We start from the raw sequence: 20,128 nt of genomic DNA, 5'->3' as shown, positions 1-20,128 counted from the left end.
AGTTTACCTCTTTTACATATGCTACAGCCATTCCCACAGTAGAAAGATTAAGCTTTAACTGCCTACCTATTGCATTTACACAGAAGCACACATACTTACACAATAAGCAGGGCTTTGCACATGTGGGGCAAATATAATGCAGGAAACCACGAAACCTCAAAAAGTGGAAATCACTGAGAAACCTGCTCCCACAAGATGTATTAAATGATAATCAGTGGTTACTGAGCTGGTATCAATTTCCAAAGCATCTCGAATGTGCATGCATAAAACAAGTTGAACAGAGCAGCACTTTATGCCTGCAAGGCTTTAAGATAATTAAGTCATTTTTATATAATCTTGTTTTACTTTAATCTAAGTTTTATTTGTACTGAAATCACAAAAAAGACAAAAATTTGCCTCAGATTTAACTTATTGTGCTCTCTCTTTCACTCTCACTCTCACTCTCACTCTCTCATCTCTTAGTTTTTCACAATTATATTTGTTCCAAGAACAATCACGTTACCATTTGGGGGCTTTATAAGCACAATTTTTCACAGAGATCCTGGCAAAGCAAGAATACACATAAATGAGTTTCATTGTCAATATGGGAGCACTGTGGCAGGTATTTGGGGTGTAGTTAAAAGAGAATTACGGAATTGTGACTCAGCTGCAGAACTGGAGTCCATCATCTTGTAATTAAAATAGCATAACGATGCACAACCAAATTATCAGAATTATTTGCTGACAGGGAGTGGAGGACAGCATAATCAGAAGCAGTGAAAAAATATGTTCCACTTAATTAGGAATCCATGTTTGACTAATAGTTGGCTGCTCATTTTTACAATGCAAGAGAGGCTCTCACATACAGGCAAGCATAAGAGGGCCATGGAAAAGGCCACAAGTGTTGTTGATCAGCTGGTTGTGTGTGAGATACAATGCTTGCACATAATCACAATCGGATACAAATTAATTAATGATTATATAGCCAGCTGCAGATTAGTAAGAAAAAATAACATCCGCATTACAGTTGTAAGTAAGTAGGATGTGGGAAATTTTATGTGGTGTGCTTCATGTAGGTAACCAAATCTCCTAGTTAGGGTTATGAATTCTGGAAGATGGCATTCTAAGATAATGACCATGAAATGGTCAGTATCTATGTTAACACTAATACAATCATGGCAAAATATGGTCCTAGAGACATCTACTGTAACTGGAACTTCCACTTATATAATAATGTAGTAAAAACTACTGAGTGCTCATGTAATAATGTAATAATTACTGCTACATTCTATGTAATAATGTAGTAATAACTACTGCGTACTCAAGTAATAATGTAGTAATAACAACTGAGTAGTCATGTAATAATGTAGTAATAACTACTCAGTACTAATCATCAACATGTTATGCTGGTGTGATCCCATGGTTTCTAGTTATGCTTTTTTTTCCATGGTTATTAAACAAACTCGATTTGTGAGCGCTGGAGGTGTGAGTAGGAGGATTTTTTTTAGTTCTGGAGTGAGGTAGGCTAGCTGATTCCAGTCAACCAGTTAACCAGCGGCTGGGTGTAGTTTCACATTTACAGCACAGATAGGAGTGTGGTATTGATTTTTGAATCAAACCCTCAGCAAGAAAGTGAACAAACAATAAACATTTGAAAAAAATTCAGTTGTGTAGTAAAAAGCTGATCCCATCCTGCTTCTTACCAAAAGCATATTCCCAATATAATGGCAGAGATGATGATGACACTCAAAGACTTGGTCATTCTCATATTACACCACTTACGTGGCTATGAATGAAAATTTTCCCTAATATTCTTTGTTCAGTGGCATTCCTATTAAGCCAAAGGACCATTCAAGAACACTCACTTGATGAGTGAGAGTCCAGTTTTGCACTGGCCAAACAAATCCCTCCTGCAAAAATGTGTTTTGGCCTCCTCACACACCTTGGAATAGTTTAGATGCACAAATGAGGTAGCTGTTCACTGCCGTGCAACATGTGGTGTTTTTATGGAGCGCCTGACTTAGACCAAGAGAGGATTAAAACATGGACCCTTGGTGTACCATAAACTAGGGTGGAAACATTTCAAATGCAGATGCACCTGGGATCAGCAAACACACAGGGGCTTCATAGGCACTCATTACACAAACAGTTACTATAACTACCACTATAGTTCGTAACAATAAAGAACAGGTTGTTTTTCTTGCTATAAACTTTTATCAGGGCATTGAGAAAATACACAAAACACAGTGCACGTAAATTTGTAATACAATGAATGATTAATGCAGGACAAATAATAAATGTTCTAAGGAAATCTATCTATTCATCAATATGGGTGAGGTGCACAGGGAGGAGTGCTGCAGAGGCTGAGCATGGGCCTCCAGAGAGTTGCATCAGTATTTAAATGGATTTCACTTCTCTGACCTTGCCTCATAACTGCAGGACATTGTCACCAGAGAGATAGAGACACAGAGAGAATGAGGAAAGGATGGAGAGAGAAAGATGGAGAAAATTAGAGGCAGAGAAAGTGAGATGAAGACAGAATTAACAGGAGGGAGTGAGAGTGAGAGAGAGGGAATAATTATGAGCTAGAGTGACTAACTGTGTGTTATATGTATGTGTGTATGTAGAGAGCAATTAAGTGAATGGTGGACAAAAAAAAATAGCAGGAAAAAAAGACAACCAGTGCCGCAGAGCAGACCTGACATCTATAGTTTTGATCTCTCTTCATTTTCCTCTACCAGGCCTCTTAAAATAGTTGTTTTCACATGATGTGGCCAGACTTGCTTGTCATGTTCTTTCTTTCTTTCAAAAACCACACTGTTCACCTAGTTTCTTAAGCTTTTTTCTCATAGGCAATATGTATCATGAGCATATTCTGAATGTTTTATAATGCTGCAGTAACACTTGTTTCCTGTATTGCTCCAAATGTCCATAAAAACCAGCTTATATCACTGGATCAAATCTTGATGAGACAGTATTTCTTATGAGGCTTAGAAAAACATTATGATTGAACTATGGGTTTGTGTTGTCAAACATATTCAACAAGTCCTGCAACTTAAATCACCATGTAGGTCTCTTGTCCCAACCCTCAGATCTGACCCAAAGGAGCGTACCAGCAGATCATGGTTTGGGTTAGAATAACCTTTGTCATCATGGTTACAATAATAAAAACATGGTGCTCGTAACATCATACTCATGTCCTATACACAGATATCAAACAAATGCTGATTACATCGACATCTACAATTTGCCAATTATATTATTATACCTGACTGTAAGTAATGTTTTCCTAAAAGTTCATATTTATTTTCACTGGGCACAGGGCATTAGTGAATGTTTGTACTACACTGCATTAGCTAACATGTATCTACAAGTAAAAATCCACTTTTAAATTCTTTGGGAGTTGTTTGTTGACTTTTGCCATCTTTTTTAGATGTTCACATCAGAATGACTAGAGATGAAAAGGGAAGAGTGTGAGGGAAGCATCACCTCTGGCCTAGCTCTCCCTCTTTTGCACACATGCACGCACACGCACGCACACACACACACACACACACACACACACACACACACACACACACACACACACACACACACACACACACACACACACACACACACACACACACACACAATCACACATGGACAAATAACACACAATCACACATATGCTTTCACACATGGTTTTTTCTCTATCTGAACACCAACCCCCTCCCTCTCTCATACAACACATAAGGGTGGGAAACACATTCATTTGACCCAGACCACCAATGGGACCGCAGTCAGCTCTGACTGACAACCACATCACAGCAGATTAACCAGTCATATTGCAATGTTAGCCTGTCAGGGAGCTGACAGCTCTGATTTCCATAAAGGAAGCAACACATTGATTGTGTATGCGTGTGTCTGTGAGAGCCGAAGTGATCCAGCACAAAACCCTAACATGTGCACTCGGTTGCAGTACCCAGGGGCCCCTCTTTCACACATGCACGCATTTGTGCATGCATACGTGCAGACACATTCCTGCTCCCTCAGAACAGGAAAGAGCCCTGAAAGCACTAGAGACCCAGGGTTGACCAGCATCGCCATCTCCACCCACCTCTCCTACCAGCATTACATCAGAATTGATTGACCCTTGCACTGAGTTGTGATTGGGAGCTGCAGTATGCAGGGGATTGACAGCTGGGAACTAGCTGTTATTTCAGGTGGTTTTCTCTTTTTCTCTCACTTTTTTTTCTGCAGGCCAATCCCGCTTTATCTCCATGATAGTTCATGGTTCTTCTTTAGCAACGTAATGACACTGCAGGGTGCATGGTACCAATGCTACATGCACAAGATCTTGTGTAATTAGCACCATAGATCAGTGCTTATGAGCAGCCTTGAAAACTGTAACTGTATATTTTACTGCTAATCTTACACTCAAGCATGTATACAGAAAGAAACAGATAGAGGGCACAGAAAGACAGACAGACAGAGACACATAGTCAGTGAGTGCTCTGATAGGCTCGGTTGGGGAAATGGGTGCAGATGAACATTGGTCCCCAACGAGGCGAGCTAACTGGGGGAAATTAGGTCAGTGTGTTCCCTCTGACTCCACAGCAAGAACGAGCGTATGTGCGTGTGTTTTGCATCAGTGTACCTACACTGCCATACTGCACCACTATAGTAACATAGTGCAGGTCTGTGCTTGTTTGTGTGTGTGTTTGTTCTACAGACCGCATGTTGGCATGTGAGTGAATGCGCAGCCAATGGTTGGGCCTGAGTCCAGTACAGGTGATAATACTTTCCAATTACTTCTGCAGCTTTAACTCAGACTTAATGGTGTTGTTAACTAGCTATGAATCTGGATGCCGAAACTGTATTTATTTTGACTCATCACTCATCTAATTGAAACAGAAAACTAGGATGTAACTAATCATAACATCATAATCAGTAACAAAATAGTTCTGAATATGAAACAAATGTATAAAGGTTAAGTGACATTTATCCCCAAATGGCCACTGTCTTTTGGAGTAAAAGCTTTGGGGACAGATGGAATCAGTTCTACAGTCATTTGGCCTCCGGAGAATGAATGTGCTCTTCTCTTCTACCTCCTACACAGCTTTGTCTTTACTAGTCTCTGTTACTCTCTTCATGTCTCCTGATCAGGACAAGTCACACATACTATAATTGATATGAGATTAAGGGGGTATATTTCAATGTAATTAGAATCTTGATAATTGGACTAATTAGATCTAATTGCTATTTGAGAATGACTTTGATTAAAACAGGTTTCTCTCCTCAAAAGGAGAGGAAAAAAAATACTTAAGTGAAATTGACGCAACACAATGCTAAGGCTAATTGACAATAATCATGGATGCATGAAAAACAAAAACAGTATGTGAGTATATGATGAGCTGTTTTCCTAAAAACAGCTATAGATAATTTGTTAGGATGTAGGTGATTTTTTTTACTGTTAACTTTTGTTACTTATTACTGTGCTTAGTGTAAAGTAACCTCTTTAGTATAAAATTAATTCAGACTGAGTGTGTTTACCTTTGCTAGAAGTTGTTGCCACACCATCCGAAAGCATTAAATTGGCCCTATCAAATTACAACAGCCGTATTGAATCAAGTGCTTTGATTTTGCTCACTGCTATTCTGTGAGAAAAAAAGGTGATTAAGATTACACAGACATCAAATAAGCTGGAAGGTCGGCAAGAGTCTTTCATGCATGTTCAAACAGACAGCAGCAGCAAAGGAACGCTACAAAAAAGAAGAAGAATCATTCCTGGCTTGTTTCCATGGTCTTTTTCATTGAACTGACTCACAGTTGTCAATACTTGCAGTAAAAGGTACGTTGTGTTGTCTTTGAAATTGTAATTTATGGTTTACAGTTATTATGATACCATATACCATGTACTCTTTTTCTTTCTTTCTTAGGGGGGTAAATGTTCTTTTGAGGCTATCAACAAGAACAATGAAGTGAAAATTAAATACAAATTAAATAAAATAAAAAACAGAGTCAACTGGCCCTGTCAAAATAAAAAACCTTAAATATTAAGTATTATTTACAAATAAAATCCTGTGTATTCGAAACTCCTGAACAATACTTTAAACACTACAAGAAGTAATTTTTTTTTCATTATTACTCCTGGTTTGAATAACTGACACAATCATCTTTTCGTTTTTGGAAAATAGAAGTTATTGGTGATACATATATGATTATGCATTGCACTAACTTTTGTGCGATTGACATCTCCATTATAAATCAGTTGTGGCCATAGCTCAAACAATATTATTTTATTTTTAGACAACTAAGTTCTTAACATTAAGTTGTCACACACTTGGACATCATGTCTGCTGCCACAGCGTGTAATGTATGCACTGTATGGAGAGTAACATTTATTGTTTTTATGAGTACATAATGTGGAGCTCTATACACAAGCCTACCTCTTTTCAATGCATTCCTGTGCATTTATTTTTCTTGGTGAATAAAGTGCACCTAACTGTGACATGCTGGAAATGAATGCATTGTGTTAAAGTTTTCGTTTGATTCTCTGACTGTCCTAACTGAATCTTATGGTTTCTATGTGTTTGCTTAATAATGCATGAGCATCTGATATTGCACATTTGCATCGGTCTATAAAAATCTGAGTGAGCTCAGTCTCTTATGGCTCAATAGATGGCAGTAATATCCCCCAATCACTGCAGTATGAATAGTCATCCCACAGAAAGTACTTGTATACACAGACTCATGTGCGCACACATTATGCACACACACAGTCAGGACATGATCCCCACATAAACACAAACACACATGCAGGGTTGCATGGAAACACACACCCAGGGATACAAACACAACTCTGAAAATGCCAGAAGAGGAGATGGAGATGACATCAATGACTGCAAACAATAAAAAAAAATGTAAACAATCCCCTTTGTCTGCATCTCTGTCAGTCCTCAGGTAATGTAGAGAAGCCCAGAATAAGTCAAAAAGCATAGCGGGATAGACGGTGAGGGTATGACTTCAAGACTGTGTCTTTAACTTAATTGTGAAAGCCAAAAAGGGCACTGTATCTTTCAAATTATTTTTTCTGATTAGGTGAGGGTAAAAAAACAGCCTATAACTCAGAGATACTGTTATGTGTGCACTTGTAAAGATTAAATCAATAGCAGCGGCACCTTCAATGGTCATCAGGGAAGAGCCAGGGCTCCAACTCAATACAATCCTTAGCCATAACTGACAGAATGTCTCATCTCACAGAACCCGGCAACTGCTCAGAGGTAAAAAGCAGCACTATGAATAATCGTGAAAACCATTTAATTGTGTCTCTTTCTGCGCAGCCTGCATAGGTTTTGTGTTCGTTTTGTATTCACTCTCCCTCAAGATAGTCCCTGTGTCGTCATTTATTGGCAGGATACGCTGGTAATCATTTGAATTCCCCAAGTATGTTCAGAAGATGTCAGGGAGTAGTCTCTGATCTTGTTTAATATGTGACCAGCAGCTATAAATTACCAACTCCCAGAAATGAGGAAACATGGGTTCTTTTAAGTCTTCAGGGAGACCTCTCTTTCTGTCTGTCTCACACACATAGACTCCCTCTCTCTATTCCCCAGCCCCCCACCCCACACACACACACACACCCGCCCCAAGTGTAGTATTGTGTGTGGCAATCCCCTCCCCTTCATTTAGTTGATGTGCAAATAAAAACAAATACCTGTGACTTTTTTCATTGAAATAAGCAATTTTGCTCTCAGCCTATTTTGATGCTCCACGGGGCAGACAGTGCTGCACCTTGCTGCTTTTAACAAGTTTGTTGGGCAAATATTTGGAATTCTGTGCTTTCTGCTTTGATTATATTTCATACATCCCCGTTTTCTCATTAAAATCAAATGCTGTAAGCCATTATAAAGAGTTTTTTTTATTTTTTTTTAACATACCTCCTTTGTTGCATTTTGTTGGTCAGAGTAGTAAGAAACAGCTAAACCACAGTGACACACTGGGTTAAGCAATGTTTGGGTTGGCATCATATGCAATATTGTTATAAACCAAATTAGTTTGAATAAGACTGATTATTTTCTCTTAAAACTGTAAACTACAAAATGAAAATTTAACTTAGAATTCTCTTTTTTTTATCTGGACATTTGAATCAGATTTAATTCTAATGCAGATCAAGGGACAAAAAGGAGGCAGTATTTAGAATGCAATATAGAAAATCTTTTGATTTTGTTTGAAAGAATTTACCTTCTTTCTCACATTTTTACAAAGCGTGCTTTCCTGTTTTCCAGGACAGATTAAGCCATGAGGTTTTGGAAACTTTGCTTCTGACTTTTTGTATTTTAACAAATTAACACTATGCTATTTAAGATTAAATTCATGTCAGGTGCAAACTCAGGATTTCCCCTGAAGACATTGTGACTACTGTATCTACATCTGTACGCGACGTGTTCTAGGCACATTTTGTTGTCAGCATCTGTCTGGTTGAGGCCATGCACATCACTGTCTGCTGTCTGTGACGCACAGTAACCAGTTGTCACCCATAGTTTTTCTTTTCTTTTTTTTTTTTTTTCCACGTCTGAATTTTGCAAGGTTGAGGCAGGATAATGAGTGGTGAGACTTACTGTAGGGAAAATGTATACTCCTCCAGCTCCTCCGTGGAGAGGTTCTCCATTGAAGGCTGCATCTTCTGTTTGTCTGCCTGCCGAGGCAGTGCGCTGCTGCTGCTCATGCTGAGGCCGCAGCTATTTGTCTTCTTGATTGGCTTCTTCTGTGAGGAGCAGAAATCGGGGAGATCACATACGGATGTCATTTGTAATCAAAGCAGGAAACAGGCCTCTGAATTTATCTTGGGGGATGCACACGGTGACAGTGACAGTGTGCGTGGCACTTTGGAGCCTCTCCTATATCTCAACCGCGCCTCAATTGACAAGAGACAAGAATGATGGTAAAATCGCATACGGCATGCCATCGTTCAAGCTGAGTTCGTTTGGGAAATGTGTGTACAGTGACGGTGGTGTTGAATATGTGATATTTGAGCAGCTGGCACAGGTTTTTTTTCCACAGAAGTCATTTACTGTCATCGTTATAAACACAGTCAAATGGAGTTAGGAAGTGGGGTTTTAAATATTTCACCAAGGTACTTGGGAGCAGATATTATTTGTTAAGCCGCCAACATGTTAAAGGCTTGCATTCCCTGGCCCTGTCAGTCTTGCCTGTGTTGCCCTTGGGTGGGCTTAGTGCCTTTCTGCTTGAAGTTGTGAAATACTCGCTGATGTATGTTAATGAGATCCACAGTTGGAATTAGCAGTCTCTCTCTTTCTTTGAGCCCTGTCTCACTCTACCTCTCTCCATTTCCTTTTTTTTTTCATCTTTTCCTCTCTTCCATCCTTCTCATTCTTTCTCTGTCTCTCCCTCTGAGATAAACTAGGCACAAGAAGTAGTAAATGGGAAGAGCTCCATAAAGGCTCCATCCATTTTCATAGGGCAATCTTTGCCAAAGCAAACTTGGATTCCAGAGTGATGATCACAATAAAAAGGTGGAAAGGAGAGGGAAAGAAAGCAGAGAGAAAAAAAAATGCCTGAGATATATAAACCACAATGTTCTCCGGTGTCTCCCGACAATAAATTTAATGCAATACCTTAAGAGCAGATTCCGTATATAGCTGGATTCCTGCCCTCTGGGCAAAGTGGTCGCCTGGAGAAAATTCATTTTAATTAGGCCTGCACTGCAGGTTGAAGGGTTGAAATCTGATCCCTAGCACTCCCAGGCTGGGGCAGGTTGAAGATCACTCCACTTAATCATTAGACAACTGGGTTCCACACTACGACATTTGACAGAGTTAGCAAGGTTTAAAAGATAGGGCCAAGAGGAGAAGAAAAAAAAGAGCTCTCTACAGAGGCTGCAGAGAAATAAAACCTCATATCAACAAACTCATTTATTTAACAGGTCACCATTGATTAATGGTGGCCTGAAGAGCCTCTTGTACATCAGAATAAGGAGGTTAGTAAGAAGACTTGGAGGGACAGAGGAGAAAGGCAGGAAGGGAGGATGTGTGTATGTGTGTGAGAGACAGAGACCTGATGTTCATAGGCTTCTAAATACCTCAACAAAAACATCACAACAACAAAAGGCCACAGCAGAGGCACAATGGCAGGGGCGGACCGGGAGGCTGCAATGCCAGATCAGCACACAGAGTAATTTTGCAATTACCACTTCAAAGTATGGCAGGTAACATGCTGGCTTTGATTAATTTAGCTTAAGTCCTCTGTAGCACAGGAAGAGGCGTACTTAGAGTGACTTGGAGAAAAAAAGGGAGGCCTGCTGGCATTGCTGATTTCACAGAATTTGAGCTGCTTTGGCTTGACAAGCAGATCAAAACTGGCTTTGAAGGCTGAAAAATACCTGTTAGTGTGAAATGTATTTTGACAAATCTTAGATAATAAGCCAGGGAGGTGTGTGGGGCGGAAAGGGAAGGCAAGGGAAAGCGTTATTTCAAGGGTGGGAACACTTACCCTTGAATCAGAGTGTTACCTTGTGGTGAATCCCACCCTCTGCTTTCACCCTGCATGGATCACCCTTTTCTCCAGTGTTTCCAGAAATGGCTCCTGAGGAGGAATTCTTCCCTGCATCCCAAAAAAGAGAAGTGATGTGCAGTGAGTGTGAAAAACAAGGGAAGGTTTGTGTTTTGTTTTCATTCAAAATCCCATCTAGTAATCATAGTGAGGATCAGGGGTGGCTGAATAATATTTATATCACAAAGTCGAAATGATTACTAGTGTACAGCAAGAGTACTGATAAAATATCTACAAAAAATTAATGGAAATAAATCATCATTCTGAATTGTGAAAATAATTTAATTCACCTCACTAAAAGTCAAAAGGTTTACATTTAGCTATGCAAAATGAATTCAAAATTGAGCTTAAATAAGTGAAAAGTCCACATTTGTAAATACACTTAAAAAACAAAGCAATTCAAGCAGAATAACTGTTAAATAACACGTTGTTCGCAGTGTACCATGAAATCAAATAAAATTCTCTTTGCATTTCTGAACACACTGCAAGTGTTGCTTTTGTCTTGTTCTTCTACTCTGAGGCAGGTAGTGAAGATGTTTTGGTGTACTATCTGGAGACTTGCAAAAAGCAACAAAGGCTCATTTTTGTCTTTGTACAGAGAGAAGTAGGAGTGTTAACTTATAGAGCTCCCACTGCACAGTCATCTCTGTCTCCAACAATCTCAGAGCTGAACTTTTTCAGCCCCAACAACAACCTAATGTATGCAATAAGAAATGATGAAAAAGCGAAAATTGAATTTGGTTGTAATACATTTTCCCATTCTTCTTTGCTTTGGAAGTTTTTTTCTTCATCCTCACCCTCTTTTTCTTTTTTCTCTGTATCTGTCTCACTCACTCACTCCTATTTTTTTTTATTTTGCTGTAATTTAAATGGTAAGCCGCCAGATGTGTGTCTCATGCTTGAAGAGTCGGAGATCTGCATTATTTAGCATATTAACATTCGCAGAATTTAAAAAAGGGTTCCTGCGTTGCCTGGAGGTTGTAATTAAGTAAACCTTAGCTTGATACATGTAAAAATCTCACTGTGTGAAACTTTGTTTCCCCCTGTGGAACAAGTCACATCTATATGATACATATGGGAACCTGTGCGATGATATAATTTTTCTCTTGCTGTGGGATTAGATACATTAGTAATAATAATTTAAATATAGGCAACACATCAGAAATCATTCTGCCAGTTAAAATGTTCTTAAATGGCAGAAAGACTCCTCATTACTATTTTAAGATGCTGAAATCAGATTTCAACCTAACACATATGTAGTTTTTAAACACCTCCTCTTTGCTCAAAAACATTTTGAGTAGAGTGTTTGTTCTATTCTCAGTATAAAATAATTTAAATTAATAAATTTTCTTGACATTACATAATTGTAAACTCAATTTTATGTCAGTGTTAAGATTCCAATAATCTCACCTCAGTCAAGTAGATTCAGGCTAGATAGTTTTCACACACTCTGAAGGTGCTTCAAAAAAACAAAAAATGTACTTATAAGGCAAAAGGAGTTATATCATGAAAACTATATCACGAGGCATGAAATCAATCAATATTTGTTTCAGATATACAAAATGTGAGATCTTGGTCAGTTTTGGAGTTTTGTATTCATCCAGAAATAAGATTTTGCCTATTACTGCATTACTAACTTTTAAAACATCTGAAATCAACCTTTTTTCATTCAAGTTGTAGTTTATAGTTTTAATAGTTTATTGCTTTAATTCTAGTTAGAAGGGCACTTATACTATATTGTCATGTTTTATATTATATACAATATTACATTTCAGCACATTTCTATGCAGACAGTCTGAGACAGAGCAAAGCAACCCCTTGCCTGCTGCCTTTTCTCACATACACACACACACACACACACACACACACACACACACACACACACACAGAGACATACACACACATACATCTCAGCCTATATTAGCAACAACAACAGCAACCATGAACTAACATAGACCCACATGGATTAGGATGTTTTTTTAGACTGTACAGACATACACACACACACCCACACATACACACACACACACGCTCATTACACCCAGCCCCACTTGCTAATGGGCAGGCCTCTGTGGAACCAGAATGAGCACAGAGGCAGCATCGACAGCTTCGACAGCTTCGACAGCTTCGACAGCTAAGGGCTACGTCCATGAACTAAGAGTGCTGGAGCTGCCACAACTCCAGCCTCTCCGGGCACTCAAGGCCAACAACAAACTCCTTGTTATCCCCTGTGCTCTGAGCTGTGTTAAGATCAGGACACACACACATACTCATCCAGTGCATACACTGGACTGACACACCCACACACAGAAAGGCATACAAACAAAAATATTAATATTGCATACATGTACATGTGAAAGTGTGTGTGGAGTGTACCTTACAAATGCATAACTCAACAGCTCCACACAAAGTGAGTGTGGAGTGTACCTCACAAATGCATAACTCAACAGCTCCACACACATCTTTTTCTCCTGCTTACTCACAAAAAACAGGCCAAGGAAGGAGAAAAGCCTGAAGGCTGTTGAGATCCCATCACTGTGTTACTGGTGAGATGCAACCAGGCTGAGATGGCGGTTCTTGCTCACCTAGGCCTCTAATTGCCTGATGACTGGTCCAAAGTTACAGAGGGATCGAAGGTCAGTGACTCTTGGATTACCCCTGAGTCCACATCAGGATCTTGTGTTACAGTTTCAATGATACAGTCATCATGTTCACTGAACCACACTGGTTGCACTTTTATAATCACACAAAAACTGGAAATTATCAGTGCATTTTGGAAGCAAGAAACTGTCACTTTTGGGCATATTTGTCCCATATGCTCCATATTCATCCTCCATGTGTGGTCCTTTTGCCTTGTTTATTACTCCCACTGTGAGGGTTCACATATGCATCTCTGCAAACAGGCTTCAAAGGTTGAATCCATCCAGTCAGAATCCAGACATTGTTGAATTAATTGGTGAGTGCGACTGATTGAGAGGGTATGATGTAACATTGTGGTTTGAAACTCTTGATGACTGGGACCGGCCTGGAGGGGATCACATCCTGAAAGTGCAGGGCACCGCTCCAAAGAAGACATTAGATGAGGAATCCTCGAAATCACCATCTGTGCTCAAGGGGATGGATGTTACCATGTATTTGTGAAAAAAATAAATAAACAAAAAAAGTAGAGAATTGAAGCAGTGATACAGTATGGCAGAATCATCTGCATGCTCACAGTGATCCACAAAATGCAATCATGAAACAAGATGCTAATCTAATTAGTCATTTGGGTTCAAACAAACCCAATGTAACTGGATCATTTAGTTAATGTGAAAGGTCACTTAACCCAGCATGCCTCTAGCTAATCTCCATGTAAAAAAATCCAAATACACTGCAATATGCTTGGACGATTCAACTCAGGTAATTATTATCTTCCAACACACAACATCAATGCCCACACAACAGCACATACAGTAATCTTCAGATTTTTTTTATCAAAACCTGTCAGTTACTATCTTGGAGTGCGATGTCAGGTTTTATTCTGTAATAGATACCTCACCACGCTCTGCAATTTTTCAATGGGGATTAATTAATTTAAGGCCTCAGGAATACAAACTTCCAGTCTTACTGTCAAGCTCTGCTGTATGTACGTTATCGCAATGACAAGTGGTCTCCATATACTTGTCCTGATTCTGAGACAAATGGGTAATGACAAAAATCCTGCCGTCACATGAACAGAGAAAGCGATCTCCACACAGCGCACATTAGAAACAGAAGGGCATGAAATGGAAAGGAAATGCCTGAAACCCTCAGACTTGACGGAGGACTGAGGAACAGGGGATAATTTGTTCTTCTTTTCCTCGCTGAATTGGATTTCCATTTTTGGCAAGGTTAAAGTTGTCTGTCCAATTGCTCCCTTCAACCTTCTCATAATCTCCTCATCGAAACACCGTGAATCATTCCAGAGGTAATGCAACAAGAATGGATCTGTATGCAAATGATCCAGAAACGTCAGGTTGTCTTAGGGAACGGTGTGGATGAGGTGTTGTGCAGGACACCTTTTGATCCATTAGTTCACTTCGGATCTGGTTCACTTCTCAAGCAACCTCTTCACCTGGCTGCATGTGTGTATGCAGTATGCAGTCGTGTGTGTTAAAGAAACCTGGTACTTTTTGCCTTGTCTGCCAGAACATAAATCTCCCATAGTGAGTGACTCCCTCCCTCGTACTCTTTCTCTCTGGAAAGGCAGTCAGTTTGTTGGGGACACTTCCCTTGTGGGCGTTAGGATCTCTGTGGGGGGTCACAGGTCAGCCGGCGGAGGAAGCGACAAGCTGTGAAATGTAAAAGACCAATTTCTTCCACATGTTTCAGTGCTGGGAGAACACTGCCAAGCTGTCAGCCGGCATCATGTTTAAAATGGGCCAGGGTGCTACCCAGCAGACCTGTCACAACTCATTTGTAATTAAAAAGCCTGTGTGATGTTTAAAGCAGAGCACCCCAGAAACTTTTGAGGACTGTTAAATAAAGATGAGCTGTGCATGCCAAAAAAAGAAAAGGAAAAAAAGGGGGATGTATTAATAACAAAGACGCTAGCCAGTCGTCTTTGTAGTAGATCAATACCAAATGAGTCTGTATTTGATTTCTGGCCATGACCAAGATGCTGGATGACATGAAACTAGTTGGGAGATAAAAAAAGTGTGTTTTTAAAACAAGTAAGTAGATACAAAAACTATTAACATAAGTCATTAACCACTTCTAGATGTGGTTACAATTGTTGTGTGACCTTCCCTGGACCCAGATAAGCAGGACAACAACATCAGAATCAGTGATCTGCGCATTTGATGATTTGATGATTACGCAGAATCATATTGGAGCTTATCCCAGCATGCACTGAAAAAAGCAAAAGAACACCAGTCAATCACAGGGCTAAGACACTGTAATATAATCAACAACTGGGAATGTTAAGTCTCAAATCAACCTAACCTATGTCTTCGAACTGGAAACTGGAAAATCACATGCAGGGGAAACATGCAAGCTCCACACAGAAAGACCACTTTTACTGTGAGGAAACACTAACCACTAACCCACTGTGTAATCAACACAGTGGTTCATTTCCTATTTCAAATCAGTTCATCATCTGTTCCATGGTATGAAATAAAGGTAATCAGATTATATTACAAAACCACTAGAGGAGAGATACCAAAAACTGCTCTATATGAATAACTTAGAAGTCCACACATTTCTTTAATGTAACATGTACTATCTAGCAATGCAATGTCTACCAAGGTAAAAAACAACAACAAAAAACAAAATAAATAAATAAATAATAATAACAATAATAATCAGTATTCCATTACTGTGCAGTTAATCAGTGTATCAAAGCATCACATATAATGCCAAAATCATGCAACAATTTGTGTCCCTTTTGTCAAAATATATTCCGTTTTGCTTCATTAGGCACTATATGAATGAAACTGCATTGCCCTGTATGTATGTAAGGCACACTGAGACTGCCAATATTTCTCATATGTATTTATTTTACATCTTAACATCTAACAGTCAAGTTCAGCTGAGTTTAAACGTGTCAGCCAGAGTACCCACTGTCCATTCACACAATATTTTAAATAGCTTGATAACGGTATTATGAGTACTGTTATGTGGTACAGCTAATTTTGGCCAATACATATTTTCAGTACAACAATAAAAGAAAAAATATACTTAAAATTCAAAATGGTGTCATTTTATTAGCTTAGATAAAGCCGTCCATGTCAATACCAAAGAGGGTTTGTTTACATATCGAAGTGGAGGTGTATTATCAAAAAGCTTTATCTAAATGTGTTACAAGTCTATCAGCTGGGTCTATCAGTGTCTGTGCTTGCTGCTCAAATACTGGATTTCCCTGAATCAACACTAATGCTACAGTATATCTGTTAGGTTTTTGCATAAAATCCAACTGAGAAAACACCTTTTGTTTGATGTAACCACTGTCTGTCAAGCTTAGTCTACTGTCTCTACCCAACCCTACCCTCAAGCACATTCACCTCAGCAGAGAACTGCTCTAAGTGACGCCTGCCACTCTTCCCATCCCAATGCTGGTGACATTAGGGTGACATTTTCTCCCCACTGTGGCATAGTTGGGGGTTTTAACATTGGACCCCTACCTGGCAGAGATGAGGAAGAGCAAGCAGAATCAGCTGACAGGTGGAGAGGAGACCCCCGGTGACAATATACCACAGCGGGCTCTCCTGCTTTGCTGCTGGGGCCTGCATGTGGCTGCCGTTGGTGGTATAACTGGGGCTGGGGATGAATGGGCTGCACACAGAGCTGGGACGGTGATAGGGGCTGGGGCTGGAGTGGCAGATGGCTCTGGGGGTGGTCATGATTGACCTCAGGTTGGGGCATGACTGGGGGGTTAGCAGGGGGTATCGATACAGTGAGGCCACACTGTGGACCCGTAGATGTTTCAGACGGGAGCCTCTTAACCTGAAACACAACAAACATGGAGGTAGGTTTGCCTGCATGTGCTTCAGGTCTACATATGGGATCAGTGAACATTAATACATCCTCTTCAAGTTTATGTCATTAGTAGTTATGTTCATATAATTCCATTGCATCACCATAGTTTGTGGGAAAACAGCATGTGTGCGTATTTACACTGCAGGTGTTAGTGATCAAACTGCAGATATAGCTTACTATAAGTAGTTGTCATAGTGTGTCATAATGGCCTAAAATAATTCAATTAAGACCATAAATGTGGCTAATATGAATATTGTACATGCTATGTTCAAAAATATGGCTGCAGAAATCAAAGCAATTGTAGACAACTGTAATGATAATGCAGTAATACAAACAACATGTCAAAGTAAAAGGGACAAATGAAGAGACAAACCCGAGACAGAGAGCTTTACTCTGGTATTTAATTCAAATAATATGTTTACTAATCTGATCAATGCAGCAGCTCACATGCATCCAGAACTGCTGGGTGAAGATGTGGTTCTTGTTTGCCCTCTGGGGCCAAATTCCAAATTCTCTATAAAAGCTTTGTATCACTGAAAATCCAAAACGCAAACCCCCATCTGTCCAGATCAACCATGTTGTCTCCCAAATACGGGGGAGGGTCAGATTGGGGGTAAAGATGCACATGCAAAAGAGGCAGACAAACACATATATGAATATAGTTTAACATTCAGAACTAGTCAGAACCATAACCTAAACACACACCTGGAAGTACATGTTGCACAGCCAGTGGTCGAGATCAGAGGAGATGAGGCCTTCAATTTTTTTAAACTGGTCCATTTGTGTGTTGGGCTCCCCCCTGAGAAGAGGGATTTTGAACCTGGTTTGATGACACATAACCAGTGGTAGTCACTGTACAACAAGATGCATGATGAGCAAAATGTTCATGAATATTCAGTTTGGATACTTTATTTTTATAAATTATATTATTATATAAATATTTTTATATTTAAATTATTTAATCTGATGATTAATTATAATTTCATTTGCTGTATTTTGCCAGTAATCATAGTGATTATATGACCTGAAATACTCATAGATACTTTTATAAATACAAAGTCCTTGAGGTGCAACAGCTAACTTTGATCTGCAAATGACCCACCTGCCCTGGACCAGACTGAAGCTTGGGCCACAAACAGGAAATGCCCCCCAAGCCACTACAGAGTTGATGTGGCTGCTGTTTCCTCGTAGTGCAATGAGTTGAAATATCAGGACCATGGAGGGGACAACCTCACAGGCTGCAGGTAAGATCTGCAGAAACATAGAAAGGCACAAGTCACTCACAGTTCCACTCAGGTGAACACATGCCTGCAGGCACATGATGAGTAAGCGCGCATAGACTTGCTCACAACCACGAAGCCAATGACAAACAGAAACACAGAGGGTAACTAACAGGACAGGAGCCCTCAGGGAGCCACTTAATCTACATCCTAGACTTGAATCCTCCTTTAACTTATTTCCATGTTCTTTTTAGAGCTTTCTTAACTGCCATTCTTACCGGTCCAACTCAACAAATTGCCTAAAAGGAGATGTTGGAGTGATAAAGACTGTCAGCAACAAACAGAGGGTGGAGGAGAACTTGAGATTGCCGTTGTAGGCTATGGATTTACAGTTAGTGAATTTGTGATACAGCGAAGCCATCATCAATCAAACTGATGATATTAAAGGTAACTTGCATGAAGCAAAATGTATTAGTGCTTTAGCAGTCAAAGGCAAACATTCGTATTTGCTCAGAGAATGGTGGGTTTGCTTAAAAATGAACTGACAGTGAGGTGTGTGCCACTCCATCCATCACTGGGTGGAAATATTTTATCCCTTTATTAGTTGTAATGGAAAAAGCAGAGGACTTGTTTTAACACATAAATCATGCGTATCCCTCCCACCTTCATGCTGCTGTTGGTATGCATGATCGGCAGTACTGTATGACTCAGGACACAAATTTATGGAATAATAACACAGATTATGAATATTGAGGATATTCTATATTATTAATTTACTGTAAGAAATACAACCTGCATAAATAGTCATTTATGTGCTTGTACTGCATGCATATGTTCGCATGTGGGAAGTGAGGTTTTACTGTGAGGGTTGTGAGACTGGATTATGTGCATCAGAGGGCTATGTCTGCTGGTTGGAGGAGCCTCTAAAATAACTAGAAATATTCTGTTTAAAAATATATATATATATTTATTTATAAAAAAGAGTGCAAGTGACCACAAAAGGGGTGTGGAAAAAATCATTATAATCATTGTGAAAGATGACTAAATGCATTGTCAAATGTCTAACTCATCTTGCTCAGTTAACAAAACATAGGACAAAAGATTAAAGAGGGACAGAATACAAGAGTAAATCATGGATCCCAAAACATACTTACAAGAACTTTTCATCATTTTTCTTTTAAATTAAAATTTTGAATGTTACACATCTGTGCATTTGGTGTGAATACTGCACAAAGACTGTAGGCTCAACTCTTTTCAAGTACCCCCCCTTGCCAGCATATCCAAGACATCTCCAACTGAACTGCACTGTTTGTGTCTAAATCCAAAGCCAGACACACAAAGCAAAGGGTGAATGAAAAAAAAAGAGCGAGCGAGAGAAAGGGAGGAAAGGAAAATAAGCTCCTGGCTTCCTCCTACCATCAATAATTCCTCATTTCCTCCTCGAAGGCACTGCAAGCACTCCTGAAATTGCATGCTATCGTGTGGGCAACAGGAGAGAGAAAACATCCAAGCCAATCCTGATAGTCTGAGACAAATCTGATCAGCGTTTCCACCACTATCAATGAGGACAACAACAACAGGTTTGTCTATAAAGTACAGCTGAGGGTTTGTGGAGGAAAGGAGGAAAGGAAGAGTGACATGAGGCATTTATCATGCTGTACTTAAACCTTTTTTTTTTTTTTACCCCTGAATCAGATCCCAGGTCTGCATTCAGTTTATGCCAGCTTTTACCCCATCCTTTATGTTTGATGGGAGCCAATAGACAATATTATGTGGATGCTCTAGCAGTGAATACGCCCACCAGTACATTGACAGTGTCCACATATGCTAAATGCTCCAGCTAAGGCCTTTAGAGTTGCTATCAGAACACTGACGAAGCC

The 20,128-nt window shown here is 39.6% G+C and overlaps 1 protein-coding gene across 1 annotated transcript in view; it reads right to left on the bottom strand.

The window, feature by feature from the left end:
- LOC111237249 overlaps positions 1-20,128 on the bottom strand; it is an 86,521-nt gene that overhangs the window by 45,677 nt on the left and 20,716 nt on the right. Inside the window, exons 12-16 of the mRNA XM_022766268.1 lie at positions 18,131-18,279; positions 17,734-17,848; positions 16,674-16,995; positions 10,493-10,584; positions 8,583-8,728 (exon numbers count right to left, since the gene is read on the bottom strand). Coding sequence (XP_022621989.1) covers positions 8,583-8,728; positions 10,493-10,584; positions 16,674-16,995; positions 17,734-17,848; positions 18,131-18,279 — 824 coding nt within the window. The remainder of the gene's footprint in view (positions 1-8,582; positions 8,729-10,492; positions 10,585-16,673; positions 16,996-17,733; positions 17,849-18,130; positions 18,280-20,128) is intronic.

The sequence above is a fragment of the Seriola dumerili genome, unplaced genomic scaffold (genome assembly GCF_002260705.1).
Source record: "Seriola dumerili isolate Sdu_G_001 unplaced genomic scaffold, Sdu_1.0 BDQW01000822.1, whole genome shotgun sequence".
In the NCBI taxonomy this organism is placed as follows: domain Eukaryota; kingdom Metazoa; phylum Chordata; class Actinopteri; order Carangiformes; family Carangidae; genus Seriola; species Seriola dumerili.
Note: the sequence above shows the minus strand (reverse complement) of the source record. Positions and strands in the feature narration are given on the sequence as shown.